The sequence below is a fragment of the Gavia stellata genome, chromosome 8 (assembly GCF_030936135.1).
Source record: "Gavia stellata isolate bGavSte3 chromosome 8, bGavSte3.hap2, whole genome shotgun sequence".
Taxonomy (NCBI): Eukaryota; Metazoa; Chordata; class Aves; order Gaviiformes; family Gaviidae; genus Gavia; species Gavia stellata.
In genome coordinates, this window is record NC_082601.1 from 21762802 (window position 1) to 21780993 (window position 18192).

The 18192-nt window shown below is 35.8% G+C and overlaps 1 protein-coding gene across 15 annotated transcripts in view; it reads right to left on the bottom strand.

Annotated features, from left to right (window-relative positions):
- Nucleotides 1–4339: 4339 nt before the first annotated feature.
- The window catches only part of LOC104262559 (sodium channel protein type 2 subunit alpha), a 49431-nt gene continuing 35578 nt past the window's right edge, over nt 4340–18192 (bottom strand). For 11 of the 15 annotated variants that reach the window (XM_009818961.2, XM_059820767.1, XM_009818959.2 and 8 more), the window contains 7 exons: nt 13533–13655; nt 12980–13261; nt 10582–10639; nt 9682–9815; nt 6596–6700; nt 5915–6185; nt 4340–5551 (listed from right to left, as the gene is read on the bottom strand). In XM_009818961.2, the coding sequence (XP_009817263.2) occupies nt 4368–5551; nt 5915–6185; nt 6596–6700; nt 9682–9815; nt 10582–10639; nt 12980–13261; nt 13533–13655 (2157 nt within the window). In that variant the 3' untranslated portion in view covers nt 4340–4367. Of the gene's footprint in view, nt 5552–5914; nt 6186–6595; nt 6701–9681; nt 9820–10581; nt 10640–12979; nt 13262–13532; nt 13656–18192 lie in introns of all 15 variants that reach the window. The other 4 variants (XM_059820761.1, XM_059820760.1, XM_059820769.1 and 1 more) reach the window with 2 other exon arrangements.

Consider the following 18192-nt stretch of genomic DNA (forward strand, 5'->3'; position numbering starts at 1 on the left):
TTCCTAGGCTGCTAACAGCTAGAGGAGAGATGCTCTTTTACTGGAACTGGTGTATTTATGGTACTCAGCAACATACATTTCTGCTTAAAAATAATAATAGCAACACCCAGAACATATTTCAGGCCTCTTTACCAAAAAGCAAATGAGCAATATCCTATCTCTTCCCCCTGCCATCTTTACCTTTTATATTTTTACAGTACAAGTGATTTTGTATGCTGAATGTAGAAGTCTCGTCTTTAGAAGTGAAACAGAGTTTTGTTATGGAGTTGAGCAAGGCCAAGATTTTAAAAAAACAGAACTTTTCCCCTTTCATGTCGTAATATAGTGGGGGGTTTTGGGGGGGTGGGAGGGGGCATTGATGGCACCTTCATAAAATAAAATACATTTATATTCCTGGGTGGGTAAGAGACAGTAAAGAAAGCTCGTTTCTGAGAAAATGTTAAGGGAGCCTTTCTTATTAATTTTTCATTCTCTGTGAACTAGGACAGTAAGAGAGTACAGTGTCCTCCTGTTCTAGGGATTTTGCTTAATGTTTTGCATACTGATATATGACTGACCCATTACACTGAAACATTTGTCTTATATCAACATCAAGACATGAATATATTTAATACCTGAAGGTTAAGGAGGAAGACTGCAAGTCAACTGTGTCTTCCATGAAGGCAAATGACTTCCAGGTATACTGGAATAATTTTAAAGAAATTTAAAAGGATACAAGTTTATTCAAATATATACATTTGAAATCTGCAAATATATTACTCTTTTTTGCAAAGGAACAAGAAGTTTAGAATCTGAGTCAACAAAAATGGAGAATTACTTCAGCTGGATTCTGGTTTCAATAAAGATAACTTTAACAATGATAGAAATTTTATAGGGTAAAATGATTTTATAAATGACCTCATAGACTTCTGCACACCACCAAATTTGTAGAAAAATTATTACATACATATTTCATGCTTATTCCACATAGATTTTTTAAGTTAACTACATACCTATCCAGCACTGACTTAAAACAATTTTGTTCTTTAAACAGCAATTCAAGAGTATGACCAAGATTTTTTAAAGCATTTACATTATTGCTTTGTGTAATTATTGTTAACAACTAAGATATTAAAACAATAACTATTCTGGATTAAAAAAAAAAGAAAGAAGTTTTAATCCTAATCAGATGCAGTTACTAAAAACATACACATTGCCCTTCAAAACACAGCATAGTTGAGATTTTTTTCCCTGTTAGCTATATCGGCCCAAGTATACAGCAGCTACTCTTCACAACAGAAATGAGAATGGAAAATAATGAATCAATTAAACTATGCACAGGTCCACCTTCCCACACCCTGCCCCATATCCTGCCACCTGTATGTAGTAACCTCTTGCCAGGAACCATGCCTATTAGACTCTGTAAAGGCATCAGTTGCCTGGAGACAGCTGTGAGGTGGCCATTAACACCTCTAACAGGTCTTTTTCCCTTCTCTTGGCAAGCGTGGGTTTCCTGAGGGGTAATGTGATTAAAGTGACTCTGTTACTCCCCCTGTGGGGCTATTTCAGTGACAGATCCCAGACCACCCACCACAGGGTGAGCAGTGTCTGCTGGATTCGCTGCTCAGCAAGAATGTGGAGACAGCCTCCATTGGACTTGGCCACCAGAGGACACCACTGGAGCTCTTCCTGGGCAACTTGTAAAAATCTGACAGAAAACGACTTAGTTGGAACGTGATTCTTCTCTGAATTCTAGTAAAACTTTGGTCAGGACAACATAAGCATTTCATTTCATCTAGATGGTGACAAGTTGATACTGATCTAAGTCATAAAACAACATGTGATCTAGATGTCGAAAACACATTGCCTCATTGCTAAAGTGGTTCCCCCTTAATTTTACCAATCATTAGTTGTTAATCTGTATAAACTTAATACCATAAAAAAAGAAAGACTAAAACAAGTACATAAAAAGGTTATCTTTATTCTTTTGGGTTGTTAGCAATGTATTTTTGGTAAAACAACTTCCTGCATGCAGTTCATCAGTACACTATGAGCCAATAGTTTCTATAAAAGCAGGAGCCCGTCTATATTCTAGTTCTTTCATAAGAAATGCAAGGTATTCCACCGCCCATTGCACAAGTTCACTATTCATTCTCATGAAGAAAGATTTTTGCATAACAAATTATATTTAAAGCGCTTCTATTGCAGTATGAATCAACAAGAAAAGCAGACAGTGTGAGACTAACACTGGGGAAAAGCAATGTTTCTATGACTAAGATTACCCTGAAAATTGACAGACAGAATTATAATTTCAAAAGAAACCCTTCTATCTTGTTTCACATACAAAGACCTACCTACTGATCAGAAAAAGAACTGTACCGTCCATTTCTTTTAAAATTATTCCTTATTAAAATATGTTTAATATAATTAGCAGAAACTTGCAATTACCAATTCACATTGTATCTTAGGTTTCCCAACAGTAAAGTGTCACAGATAAACAGCAATAAAAATTACTGACAACATGAATGTGTAGTTTCTTATAATAAGTATAAAATGTTATAAAATAAAACTATTTTCAAAATAACAAGAATAGATCAATAGATAGATACTATAAAAGTTTTTTTCTAGCCCCACATTTTAAGCAATGTATTTGTCCTATGTAGTCTGGTTATTTACTGCATATTTGCTGATTGCAAAACTAAAAAAAAAAAAATCTGTAATAGCAGCAAACTATTGCTTACTGGTATGAGGAATGATGGTCTCGTCGAACAGTTTTTTTCTTTTTACCACTCACATGTCTTCCCATCTTAGACTTTAATAGCTGTAGGATAATAGCAGCAAGCATGCATCAGTTAAAGCTTCCCAATTATTTGGCGTATTACAGAATATATCATATTATCTATTGAAATGTTATAAGCTCCACTTACTAGGGTACATATTTGACGCATTAAATACAGTACTTAGGTCATTGTCTCTTTGTTCAAACAGGTACCACTGCATAAAACAATTGATTAAATAACAGAGGGTATTTTACTTACATATATAGCGTAATGATGATAAAAAAGTAATCTAAACCACAATGCAGGACAAAGCTGATTTAAGGACATCCTTTCGGTCATCTCAGCTTTCTACGGAATATTGCATTACATACAGTGGAAACCTGACTAAAGTGGCATGGGGGGTCAAAACCACCTCTGATGTACATATTTTGTGTCTCTGGCATGACCCATCCTTCCAAAGTATGGAAATTTAAGCCTGAGGTATACATTAAGGTAGTATTGGTCCCAAAAGGTACTTTGCTATCAATTTATACACGTAGCTTTGATTATTGTCCTAAGTGGGATATATTCATGTGAAATAAGAAGCATAGAAACAGACTTTGGAATGAAGTATGGAAACTACTCATGAAATTACAGGGGCTACAGTTAAAAAAAGAAAAAAGACTACCACTTTTTTATTTCAGTTGTTTCCTGTAGGCACAATTTGGCGTTCATAGCTTTTCTGCGAAAACAACTGTTTACATCTCTCAGGAATTACGAGATATCGTGGACTCTGAAAGTAACTGATTTTTTTCATAGTTTCATGTTTTTCAAAACAGGAGTTGTGTGTGTGGCATCATTTATTTGAATCGCTGTATCTGAAATGGACCATATAATAAATTAAGAATTACTAAAAAGTATTAAACATAAGTATATTAAAACCAAGAGACTAAACTACCAACCTCTTTTCTGTGAAAATTTTTCCCTTGGGTATTTTTCTGATAAATTCTCTATCTATACTCTGTTCTTTTTTATTATTTGCTGTTGATTTGATCTAGATCTTGAGGTTCAATACTCTGGAATCTTGTTTTTCTGCTTTTAGAAGTGGCTTGAAGAGAACTTTGTTTAGGATGCCATAATTACATATTCCTGACATTTGTGTTCCTCAGGAAGAGTATTTAGTTTTTTTCTCAGCACAGCAGAATTACAAACAGCAGTACGTGAATTAAAGCAAATGAGATCACGAAAAAAATTGACACACAGAGAACATACATAGGAGATGAAATGTACACAGTGGATACACTTATTCCACAAACATACAGACTTATTAGGACTGGTAATTTTGCACTCCATTAAGGGTTCCTACAGTCCAAGTAGAAATTTTGTGTCTCCTCTCCATTACTGCCAGCTGATAATAAAAACTATTCTTCTGTAAGGTCGTTTCCCTGTTACAGACTGAGAGTTTGGTAGTGAAGGGTCGTCGTCTTGGTACAGGCACTAACTGTAGCAGTGGGTAAATATGTAAAAAACTTGTAATTTTGGCATAATCCTCCAATAAGAGTGCTATTGATAAAAATGTCATCTTCTCAGGCTTGTGAACATTCATCACAGACAACCTCTTTAAGTCTTTTACTTTTTATCTCCTTTTCTGTCTTTCCCCTTGTCTTCTTTTTCTGATTTGTCATCTTCATATTTTTCTTTTTCTGGTTTTGTTACACTATCATAAGAAGGCGGAGATGTGGTGGATGCAGACATATCCATTTGCTCTGGAGATGAGTTTTCACTTAGCTTACCAATAACCATATCTTTTTTGATAAGCAGATCAGCCCCATCTTTCCGATACATAAACGAAAGTTTCTTTACTGATTGTCTTAAAAGATAACGTCTATAAGCACGCTGAATGATAGTAGCGGACACTTCCTCCTGTTTTCGTTTTAATGTAGTTGTAATTGGTTCATAGGAGACTTTAGAAGGATTGGCTGCCATAAACCGATCTTCCATCTGTATTCTGAGGGCGTCCATCTCATCGCTTTCCCCCAAAACACGCTTTGTGAAAGCAAACAAGATGTCAAGGCAGTGAATTCTGTCGCCGCTTACCATGGGCAGATCCATTGCAATAAGCTGGACTTTGTTTGGTTTTGGTATATTAAGAGGAGGATCTAATGAAGCTGCAAAATCAGACAATTTGCTATATTCTATAAATTGTGTTGCATCTGGATCATATTTTTCCCATACCTCATAGAACATCTCAAAGTCATCCTCACTCAAGGGTTCAGCGCTTTCTTCAGTAGCAACGCTGAAGTTCTCCAAAATCACAGCAATGTACATGTTCACCACTACCAGAAATGATATGATAATGTAGCTGACAAAGAAGAAAATCCCAACGGAAGGGTTGCCGCAGTCGCCTTTCACAGAGCTCCCCGGATGAGCTTTATTAGGGTCACAGTCTGGCTCCCCACTGTTAAGAATCGGGGCTAGCAAGCCATCCCAGCCAGCAGATGTGGTAATTTGAAATAGGCAGATCATGCTGTTGCCAAACGTTTCAAAGTTGAACATATCATCTATACCAGCTTCCCTCTTAACATAGGCAAAGTTGGACATGCCAAATATTGCATAGATAAACATGACCAGGAACAGCAGCAGACCAATGTTGAACAAAGCAGGAAGAGACATCATCAAAGCAAAAAGCAGAGTGCGGATTCCCTTAGCGCCTTTAATGAGACGCAGGATTCGACCGATTCTGGCAAGTCGTACAACTCTGAACAGTGTCGGGGACACAAAATACTTCTCAATCACCTTAGCTAGAAACATACCTGTAAAATATAAAAATAACATTAAAAGGGCAACATTTTATCACAAATTACATTTTTCACAACAAAGTATGAATAAAGAACAACTCTGCCTGTGGAATTAGTGGAAATTACAACTAGAGATAAAATTTATCTGCTATGGGTAAATTTAGCTTTTTTCCCAGCACTCAGAGAAAAAAAAAAAAAAGGAGTTTTAAAAGTGATCTAGAATTATTAAGAAAGTTACTCCTCTAAAGTATGCTTTTCATTCCCTAAATAATCAGGAGAAATTAAAATTAAGTATTTCCTCTAATCTGCAAAACTTGACAGAGATAAAGCATTTAATACGTCTTACTATATTTCATTTTGAATATAAGAATTTCTCACCTACTATTGAAAGAATAACAACCACAAAATCAAAAATATTCCAGCCAATGGTGAAGTAATAATAACGGAGTGAGAACAGTTTGAAGACACATTCGCCAGTGAAAAGGACAACGAAGACCAAGTTAATCCAGTATAAAATATTTTGCATCAGTTCACCCTGGTCATCTGTTTCTATCATCATTGTGACCATGTTAAGACAGATGAGAACCATAATGGTGATGTCAAATGCTTGCTTTGTTACAATATCAAACACCAGACCTTGCAATTTGTTCTGAGGGGAGAAAAAAGAAAAGGTAATAGCATTTTGTATATAATGAATATCCTTTTCCTCCCTCCCATTTTCTTCTTCCTCCCCGAAAATATACAACCAAGCAAAAGGCTGAAAAATCTAAGAAAAGCATTGTCCAGTAACTTCTTTTTTTGCCAGCTCTAAGTTTTCTCCTCAAAACCCAACAGGCTTCCATTTCTTCAGATTCTTTGATTCTCTACTTCCTCAAGCATAACAAATATGAGAGATTTTTCCTGCAGAACAGAAATATGTACATGTTTCAATTCAGAATAAAGGGCTAACTTAAATTAGGCCTCAACCATTTTAGAGTCAATGGAGACATTTTTTGATAGTTAATGTACTGCTGCAATTTCTTCCCAAGCATAGATGACAGAAGAATAGCACATTCTTACCGCTGGTCTAGGTATAGGTTTTTGTGGTTTCTTGGATCCCAGCTTCTTCATTGCATTGTAGTATTTCTTTTGTTCTTCTGTCATGAAAATGTCTTGACCTCCAAGGTAAAATAATAAAAATAGAACTGATTACAGCCAAGTCTTTATATCCATTAATTCACACCATTGCAGAACATGGTTTTTATGAACCATATATTCATTCCTATACATTGTTACCAAAACCAAAATATAATAATTATATCAAAGATTGTTAAAATATCTGACAAGTCTTGACGGAAAAATAAAACAAATTAAGGAATGGAGAGAAACCCCAGAACTTTTATCTATTTGTTATTAAAAAAATACATACCTGATTAATTCAATTAAATATGTAAAAAAACCTTGTCAAAATATACATTCCATAGAAACTTATAAATCTAACGTCATAAACTCCACACTGTAAATCAATCAACCAGAAATAAAAAAGCTTCAAAGGTAGAAAGATTCACTGAGAGCTGATATGCCTTCAGAGAAACCATATGAGGAAAAAGAAATTACTGAAGTTACTTTTCAGGATGGACATTTTATCATGTGAGTACAGGTATCTCAGTTCAGATGGTTTTCTGCCACAATAGCAATTCCACAGTGTGTATGTGGCTTGATCATCCCCCTACATTGTGCAGAGATCATCAGAAGCATGGGCTTACTCTGGGGTTTCTTGCCTGAATAATATGACAGCAGCCTGAGTAAAAGGGTATCTAGACTGGTATGTGTAATACTCATACGGAAACACCTGTCAGAAATACAATTTGTGTTGACAAGTAACTTATTTTTTTTCCTTCATGCATTTGTTTGTAAGTACATTCCAGGCATGCATGACACTAAAGCAGTGGCATTTGATAACAAATTTCAGAGCCACAGGTGATTCTGTGACTTTGTCACACTGACTTTGTCAAATGCAGTGTCAATCTTACTGAGAAAGTAATGAATCTGGATGAAGACGTGTTTGAATCTCTCAGCTGTAGCTACATATAGACATGAAGATTTAGAATGCAAAAGAGATCTTGCTTAGCGTGCTCTCCTCATAAGCCAAATAGTCAAGTAAAATTCAGTTCTTAGAGAGTAAGGGTTTTGGAAGCAAACCAAGAAATGAATTTGCTGATTATGGTGGAAATGTGATGTGACTCTGTCAGGAGATTTTACCCAGTGGGAAATAAAAAAAGAAGCTATAAAGGAACTGGCATTGAACTGGGGATTTATTCTGCTGCCTCACTGATGTAATGGCTATCAAGAGTGAACAAATCATTGTCTCAGTGTGCTGTCCATAGGGAGAACAATGGTCTCAAGGTGCGATACACCTTCTATGACTTTGAGGACCACAATGGTTAGCAATTTGACAGTGGAACATTTTTTTTTCGCTATGGGAACTAATGTAAGACAAGTAGGATGCACCCAGGGATGAAAGAAATGCACACAGTTTAACTACATGGGGACAGTATATTGCAACATTAAGTCTTTCCCATTCAAATCTCAACAACATTGCCCAAAATGGAGATATCTCAGTGATGCGAAGGCATAACAATGACAAGAAAAATACTACTGGGTAGCCATGCACTGCATGATCTGAACATTTCTATGAGCATGGGTGCATCTATAGTTACAAAAGACAGGCAACTAACATTTCCTCATTTGCTATATGAAACCGAAGGATAGCATGTAGATAGAATTTTCCCCAGCCTAACTGTGGTCCTCTGCGATATCTGCAGTATTTGACTGTCTTAGCGACAGTTACAACAGCTACATATGTACAAGGCGTGTTTACCATACTGCCAGAAAGTGCCCTTTAGCAGGAACCCTTCTCTGCCTTCTCAGTCATAATGACTACAGTAGACAGTGTCTGTCAAGCGAACATAATAGAATTTATAATCACCTCATTACTGACTAAGGTCACCTTGTTACATACAGACTGCCAAAAATGCCAATAGCATGTATATAACCTTAGTCTTCCTCTCCAAGGATAAGAAACTGAACCACCTTCCTCTTAAGTACTGGAAGCCCCTGATGTTTATTCCAAGGGAGGTGTAAACGTCTTGGAGGATAATGTCATCAGGTTTGGAACCACAAACTCATTCTTTCTATTATGTGGGTCTGCAGACAAAAGACTCAAAGGATCTGAAGAAGCAACATATGAAGCTGCATACTCCAGTCTCAAGTGGAAAGATTTACTGGAAGTTTCCACTGCAGTAGAGTCTAGCAGTATCTTTTTTCAGTACAATGAATCAAACTTGACAAACCATCTAGAATCACAAATGAAGAAATTATGTACTGCCTTGCTATTACTTAGCTTACTTGTTTTTAAAAACAATATTCCAGTATGATTCTGCTCCAAATATGTACAGAAAAATAAGACTGCTGTAGACCTTACACAGCATTTACAGTTTAAATAGCAAGTAGAATTTAATTTGCCATCATTATTTGCCATTTTTGACACAATCCTGTGTTCATTTGAATCATAGAAGCAATTTCAGTTGAAAAGAAAAACCACACATTTTCAAACATAAACAATTTTCTTTCTCTTGCAAATTCACTAACTCATGAGACAGTTTCCTAATCCTCTCTAATGTTACAATACACAGCAGTAGTTCCAGCATTCAGCTTGTCTGTATTATTCACTTTGTAATTGACTAGGCCTTCACAATATTGCTATACATTATATGTTTATCGTCTTTTATATTTGTAGTTTTGCATATTCTTTTCTTCCCTGTCATCTGTTTGTCATCTGCATTTTCACATAGCTTTGTCACAGCACTGTAAGGGTAAGCAAAAAACAATACATCACCTTCTGATGTACAACAAACATATCATTGGGCTGTACAGGGACGTGGAGAACACTCAGACACTCTGTAAGTTTAAATTACTTCAAATGCCTTAAAAAGCAAAGACTATTTCATTATTTTGAATAGAATAAAAGGAAATCTTAATAGCTGATTTCTTTTTTTTCTTTCTATTACTATGAGAAATTTCAGTTTTCATATTTATCCTTGTGTACATTTGCTGAATGCTCAATAACAAGGAAGTGTTGTGAAAATGAAACATGTGATACTTATCTTCTTTTTTTGTTGGTTGAAGTTATCTATGATGACACCAATGAATAAGTTTAGGGTGAAAAACGATCCAAAGATGATAAAGGCAACAAAGTAAATATACATGTACAGGTTGTCCTCATACTTGGGCTGTTTCCCTGTCTATGTAACAGAAAAACAGCAATACATCAAAAATAACAGTTAAGACAAATTATAGAATACCAGGCAGAGGTTGCATCCAGCTGGACAGCAACTCCTTGACAAGAGGGGAAAACCAGCTGTTCTGGAGCATACCCTACACTTGCCTTATCTTTGAACTTGAACATCTATTTAATACAGGTGTCTGTAATTGCACACACAGACCTGCTGTTCCTCCCCTTTCTGTCTGCCAGTTCCTCTCTAATGACATTTGATGTTTCATGTAATTCCTACTAAATTTGACAGAAGTGTACTCAAAAGCAATTCAGTTCCTATGGACTTTATGCAAATCAGGAGCTGGATAGAGGAGAGATGCAAACAAACACCAGCATTAACAGACAAACAGGCAAAATTCAGCCATTTTGGTTTTTAAGATCACCAGAATCTGCAGCTCTGGATTAGCTATTGCAGGTGTTGTCACTTGATTATTGGGGTTATTTTTTGAGACATAGGAAAAACTTATTTCCTAATCTGTATGATCTCAGTGACATAAATTAATAGGAAACTACATTTCATTAGTTTTATTATTTACAGATGACTTATTAAATTAGTAACACTTTATATAAAAAAACCCTACTTAACTACTTTATAGTGCATAGATTTATATGGAAAATTTATCAAGGTTTTACCTTTTTATTCTTTATAATTTACTTTATTTCAACTGCCATTCAAGAAGCATTACATCAACCTTATATTTGTTTTCAATCAGTAAATTTTATATTGCACTCACTTCTCTAGAATCAACTGCAGCGTACATGATGTCCATCCATCCTTTAAACGTTGCCTAAAAACAAAGTTTGTTAATATTTTCTATCAAAGCTCCAATTTTGTAAACATTCTAAATAAAACACTGTCTTCTGCAATGTATTTACACCCACAAAAATAAAAAGGAACATTGAAAGTCTGGTAAAACACGAGGAAGTAATTCACTTAAACACTGAATAAATTCTAATCTTCATGCAAATTCATATAAGCTCTATGTGGGATAAATTGCAATCAATATCTGAGCATAACAGAAAGACTGCAATTTATAACAAGGCTCTCAGTTCTAACTTTCTGACTACCAAAAACTGGAGGAGGACTCCAAAATCAGCCACCACGGGTTGGCATTTTTCAGACAGAATATGCAAGTAGTCCTAGAATAAACTCCAGAAAATAAGTAGTCCCAAGAAATCTTAAGAAAATAATAGAATCATAGAATGGTTTAGCTTTGAAGGGACCTTTAGACAGTATCTAGTCCAACCCCTCTGCCATGGACAGCAACATCTTTCACATGACACACTTCCAATGATGGGGCATCCAGAACTTCTCTAGACAACCTGTTCCAGTGTCTCACAACCTTATCATTAGAAAAAATACTCTTCCTTACATCCAATATAAATCTACCCTCTTTCAGTTTAAAACTGTTGCCCCTTGTCCTGTCACTACAGGCCTTGGTAAAAATTTTCTCTCCGTCTTTCTTATAAGCCCCCTTTATATATTGGAAGACCACAGTAAGGTCCTCCTGGAGCATTCTCTTCTGCAGGCTGAACAACCCCAAGTCTCTCAGCTGTTCTTCATATGAGAGGTGTTCCAGCCCTCTGATCTTCTTCTTGGCCCTCCTCTGGACCTGCTCTAAGAGGTCCATATCTTTCTTGTACTGGTGGGGTGTCATGAGAGTGGAGTGGAGGGGGAGAGCCACCTCCCTTGATCTGTTGGCCACACTTCTTGTTATACAGCCCAGGATACGATTGGCTTTCTGGGCTGCCAGTGCACGTTGCCAGCTCATGTCCAATTTTTTGTTCACCAGTATCCCCAAGTCCTTCTCTGCAGGGCCGCTCTCTATCTATTAATCCTCCAGTCTGTACTGACACTGGGGATTGCCCTGACCCAGGTGCAGGACCTTGCACGTGGCCTTGTTAAACTTCATGAAGTTCACATAGGCCCACTCCTCAAGCCTGCCAAGGACCCTCAGGATGGCATCCCATCCCTCTAAGCATATCAACTCTACTGCCTAGCTTGGTATCATCTGCAAACTGCTGAGGGTCCACTCAATCCCACTATCTATGTCATTGATGAATCTATTAAATAGTGTTGGTCCTAGTGCAGACCCTTGAGAGACACCACTTGTTACTGGTTTCCACTTGGACATTAAGCTGCTGACTGTAAGTCTTTGGACACAGCCATCCAGCCAATTCCTTAGCCATCTAGTGGGCCTTCCATCAAACCTGTTCCTGTGAGTTATGGTAAAAGTAAAAACAAGGTATGAATGGTATGTTTACTGGAAACATTACATAGCTAAACCATTCTATGCAAGTTATGTTACAAAAGCTAAAAGCCCTGCTGTCCTCTACACTGGTAATTTATGCAATTACCTAGTGCTATTTAGCAATAGCTGTTACTCCCTGAAGCAATCAGATGGTAGCCTGCTAGCACAATACTAACTACTAAATACTACCAGTTGGAGATTTTTAAAGACAGAACAATTACCAAGTGCTTAGGAGCACAAGTATTTTCCCAGAAGCAGGTTGTCATGCAAACCCGATTAGTAAATTCTGCAACTGCTCATCTGTTTAAAAACAAGCTAAAAACTATCTCCAAAAAAACCACTTGACAATAATAGACAAAGACTGGAGTGGGACTTGTAAAAAATAATAAAAAGGGAAAGAGGAGAAAGGAAAAAGTGAATTTAAAAACTTTTTCTAAATCAATAGTTGTCTCTCTTTGTTTGATGATCAGATGGACCCTAGAATGTATCTATTTGACTACCATGGTAAAAATCTAAGTCAACATGCCTTAACAGATCAAGCAAATAAAAGAAAATTAATCCTAGCTGCATTTTTTTTTTTTTTTTTTTACTAGATACTCTATTTCTGTAGAACTTGGAAAGGTACTAGCGGTTGGGTATAAAGGAACTTTATATCCATGTGGTACATATTAGGTATTCCTCCTCTTCTAAAATGGCCATAGAATGTATCAGATTTTTACCATAAGCAATATTAATTAGCTTCATAGAACACATTTATAAAATCAAATCTCATATCCATTCATATATTGTAAAATAACACTGAAAATTATGGAATTAAATGTTACTGCTACAAAACTGAATACTGGAAAATTAATTTATCAAAATTTATACACTTACTACTTGAAGCAGAGAAAGATAACCAGCTCCAACATTATCAAAGTTTACTTTCACGTTTTTCCACCGAACATCCACAGCAGTGATTGTAAGATTTTCACACACAGTTACATTACTGACTTCCTCTGGTGGGAATTGCTCACCAGTTGTGGTGTTAACACAGTGATAGAACTTGCCAGCAAACAAATTTACTCCCATAATGCTGAAAATTAGCCAGAACGTTAGACAAACCAGAAGCACATTCATAATGGATGGGATTGCTCCAGTAAGAGCATTCACAACCACCTAGTAAATAAACACAGTAAAAAAAACTTTTTAAAAACAATATATAGAGCAGTAAAAAGATTAATTTTTTTTCAAATACAGCAAAAGATTTAATGTAAAATATTAAAATACATTGAAGTAATGCCAACAGAAAAGGAATAACACATGTAATACAATCAAACATGCTACTGTTGGCCTTGAAAACAGACATGCAGTTCAGTGTTCCTCCATGATTTTATACTTAGGCATATTTTTATGGATTTGTTTTACACATCATTTCTTTTTTTCTTACCCTCATGCCTTCAAAGCGTGACAAAGCTCTTAGAGGTCTCAAAGCTCTTAATGTTCGGAGGGATTTAATTGCACTGAGTTCTGAGAAACCAAGGGCATTAGCTACTAAGCTAACCAAGGAGACCTAGAGGAAACAAAACAAAACAAAATAACCTTTTTTTTTTTAATAGCCTCATGATACAAATATAATTCCTAGAAGAAGAAAACTTTGATCTGGATATCAGAAAAAAGTTCCTAAGGACCCTAAGCTTCTAGCAAGAACAAATAAAAAAGAACAAAAAAATTAAAAAATTAATAGAACATTGCATGTAAATTTCAGAACATTTTGAACAAAAGGAGACCTTAATTTCTGGAATTTTCATCACAAGACAAAGTGCTAGTTAGAAGAATGTACATCATACCTGTGCAAAATCAAGGACAATTTGGATAAAAAGAATTTGAATAAAAGCTCATCTTCCCAATAAACTCAGCCAAAGCCTGAAATGTACTGAAAACCTAATCCCATTCTGCACAAGATGTTACAACACTAAACAGATGCATTAATATAGTCATGATAAAATGTGAGCCAGCAGCATTTGCTTCTGCTAATTTGCACTTAGAATAATTCACATAATAGCAGATATATGAATAATTAGTAATTCATATTGCCTGCAGATGATGACAGACTTGTAAGTGGTATATATGCAGTCAGACAGGACTCTGACATGCGTGACTCCTAAATGCATGACAGACACAAAGAAATACCAAAGTCAATACAATTACTTAAAAGCAATGCACTCAAATGCATAGAACAGTAGACAGCACTTTCCTGGGAAGTGGAGTTATGACAGAGTTAATAATTTAATTGTGAGCTATGGCTTGTTGACTCTTCAGAGTACTGCAATCTGACTATTTAAAAAAATCATATCAAGTACCAGAAGAAAATCTATGTTTACCTCCATTTGGCAGAGAGCCCTGTTTCTGGTGTTTGAAGTTCAAAACTGAAGTTAAAAACTCTAAGTCCAAGAATGATCAAGAAGCTGGCAGATATGTTTTAGAGTTATCTGCCTTTGAGTATTGAAATGGGTTAAACAATGGCAGACTATAAAATACATAGACAATGAGGAGAAAACGGCTAATTATTTATGTCTTTTAAATGTAGCATGCAATGTTTTAATAAAATCAGGGTTGATTTTAAAAAAATCAAGATGCAACATTTTTTGTAAATCACACAAACTAGATAAAATTAAATTAACTCAGGGAACTCATCATTTATGCAATACATGAAATACAAGCCAGTGATCACTACAATGCCTTACATGGATGACTATATACCTGTATTTGTGAAATAACCCATCTATCTAAAACTAGATAATTCAGCTGCTGAAGTAACTATAATTAGACCACATAGTTCAAGACAAGAAAATTTCATTAAAAAAGGGGAAAAAGGGAGAAGATCCAGATAAAGAACGTATTCACTGAGTGGAATGACCTTCATTTATGCCACCAATCTGATTTCCTATACAAACTCAACTATAATACTCCGTTTCAGAAGACTGTTCCTTTTCTTCTTTAAATTCAAATGCTAGACAAACAGTTATCATAGAAAGCATTAATCCATATGAATCCATCAAGACCTTAAGATTATTACGCTTTACTTTTATAATTCAAGACAAGATACACAGAAAACCTATTTCAAGTACTCCTGTCAGATAACCGTATTTTCTTAGATAATGGAGTTATTATATTTGCATTGCAAGAAATCCTCTTCCTGCAAGATTAGCACATCTCTACTTAATGATGCTGTAATTTTATCTTTCTTTGGAAACTAAAATACAATTTAACATATTGCTTTTTTCTGCTTTCTTTTTTTGGAAGGGAGAAAGCAGAGGGAAGAGAGTTCATCTCACCACATGGTGCTGATAACAATTAAAGCTTAATTTTTTTTGGTACCATTTGTGGATGTGTGTGTGGGTACATACAAGCACTTGTGGGTTTTTTTTAAATAAATAATTTCCTCCTCTTCCTAGGTATGATCATGGTTTGGACAACTCCTAATACCAGCTCTGAACTTTTATATGTGGAAAAAAGTGCTAAATGTAACATTTCTGCGATGTAATATTAGAAAATAATATTATATAGTTTCACCAATACAGTAAATTCAAAAGGTGTATTGTAACAAAAAGAAGAGGCAATGTAAAAACCACACTGTAATGATACATGTCAGAAATAATCCATCCTCAGCTTCATTTCAGCTTTCTGTTCTTGTAACTACCAAATAGGGCATTTGCAGAAAAGCACATTGTTAACGTAAGGTGGAAACATCTCACTTTGGATTTGTTAAACTGCGTGTGCTTTGGACAATTAACGTGCCTTGAGATTTATTTCCTCTTTTAGCATTATTACTCTTGGGGGAGAAAGGGTCTAATCCACAAGAATTTTTGAAACCTTCAATACAGCTGGATTAACAGCTCAAAAGCTGATTGTCCTGCTGTTTTCTGGTGAGAGTCAATGACTTGTGTCCTCAACGAATCTTCCACTCTAGATGCTGACTCCTGTTGCATTTACACAAGGAAGCCTTATGCAGATTTCTTTCCTCTAAGGGTAGCTCAAGCAAGCTGTTAAACACTACACGATCCCATGTTTGTTCTTTTTCATTATACCCTTTGAACTTGCACATGGAAAGCTAAGTGAAACCAGCATTTGTACTTGTTTTGGGCCTCATTATCCTTTTCTGGAAACACTGTGAACATCACAATGGGTAAGAATTTCTGTTTATATGCTGTAAGTTCTTTCCCAAACAGGGAACAGTTGGAGAGTTTAGACCAACAGGTATAGAACAGTTTGCTTAAAAAGATCCTGCATAATGTTGCCTTGCTGTGAAACACTTAATTAGACTGGTACTGGTATGGCAAATTTGTTCAATGTTTAGCTCGATAAAGGCATAGGACAGGAAGATAAAGCAAAGATAGATTCAAACAGTTGAGGGCAGCACACTGCCTGTTACCTACACCAACAGGTAAAATGCCAGCAGTTAAGAGAAAGAGTTAAATTTGCTTGTTACTAGTTGAAAACAGTAACAAGTAAATCTGGCAATAAAGTCAGAAAAAGCTAAGCAGACCACCACTGACTTTTTCAGGGGGATGGGGGCAGGGAGGAGTGGGTTTACAGTACAGGTGGTGAAACACAGGAAACAGATTGCCAAGTAAGGTGGCGGAACCTCCATTCAAAACTGGGTATCACCCTGAGCAACCTAATCTAACCTTGAGGTTTGAGCCAATTTCTAAGCTGGCCCTGCTTTCAGCAAGGATCTAGACCAGAAAACCTTCAAAGGTGCCTTCCAAGCTAAATTGTTCTATGATCTGCTGCTATAGAGTCATATGATGTAGGCATTCCAAGCAAGAGATGAAGATGGCTACATGAAAGCACTGAAATCACTGAAAAAAGGCATAGCCCATACCTATCCATATGGAGATACAGCATGCTTTATTAAGAAGAATTTGTCTTAAACGGAGTTTAAGATCAACCTTTCACAATACAAGCTTGTACAAAGATACTAATTCTGAATACTTCTTAAATGGTAATACATTTATTTATTTATTTATAATTTTCTTTCATTTTCACAAATGACAACTTTAATGGATGAACAGAAATGCAAATTTAAGTACCACAAGGTTCAGGAAACATGCTATCTCAGAATCCTAACAGGAAATGAGACTAAAGTATGGCATCAACAATTCTATGCAAAGACGACAAAATCCATGGGGATGATTGCTGCTGATTTCCCATTAATTATAAAATTGTCATACTTTTTCATTTAACATTTGAGTTACAATAAAAAAAAAAAATCAGAAGTCTATGGCATCCCTAAGGAAAGAGAATATAAAAAAAAGAAGAATATATCCAGCCTCACTCAAAGACAGTCTTAACTATTTTTCCTTTGCCTTGTTGAGGGTATCTTGTTTCGCAGAATTTAATCTTAAGGAAAGGGGAGAACTTCTTATACTTACCACGTTTCTTAGACATCAATACATCTGTTCTGGGAATACATGTTGACTTTATACTTTGTATAAGTATATATTGGGTGTTCACAACGAAAGGAATGGAGAGGACAGGAAAGGAGAAAGCTAAAAATGGCATTTCCCAGAGAAAACATGTTATATCTCATTTCACTGAGTTAGTCCAATTTTCAGAATGGGTATTCTGCACCCCTGCCCCATAACTGATGCTAAAAAGAGAAGCAGAGTTAAATGAGGAAGACAGATAGCAAACACCACTTGTACCTTTCCCTCCAAAAAAGTATTTAAAAAAAAGCATTATGTAGGTTTCAATTCTACTGGTAGGAGACAAAATTTCTGTTCTAGATTCCAAATTCCATTTGATTAACAGTTTTTTCTCTGTCTATTTGTTGAATTTCCACTCAAATGTCTATGCAAAGAGAAAGAACTCCTTTATGAGAACATATCATGCAATGTCACTAATTTCATTAATTTCTTTGGAGTTCAATTTTGACACTACTTTTTATCATAAACATTGAAAAACATTAATTCTGTCCCCTAAAACCTGGCTTTTTTCTGTTATAAGAATTCAGAGAGACAACAAGAGGCATTTTCTATGACTGGAGACAGAGCCAAACAAAACCAAAATAATTTCAGCTTCCAAAAAGGAATCTTTAGAAAGTC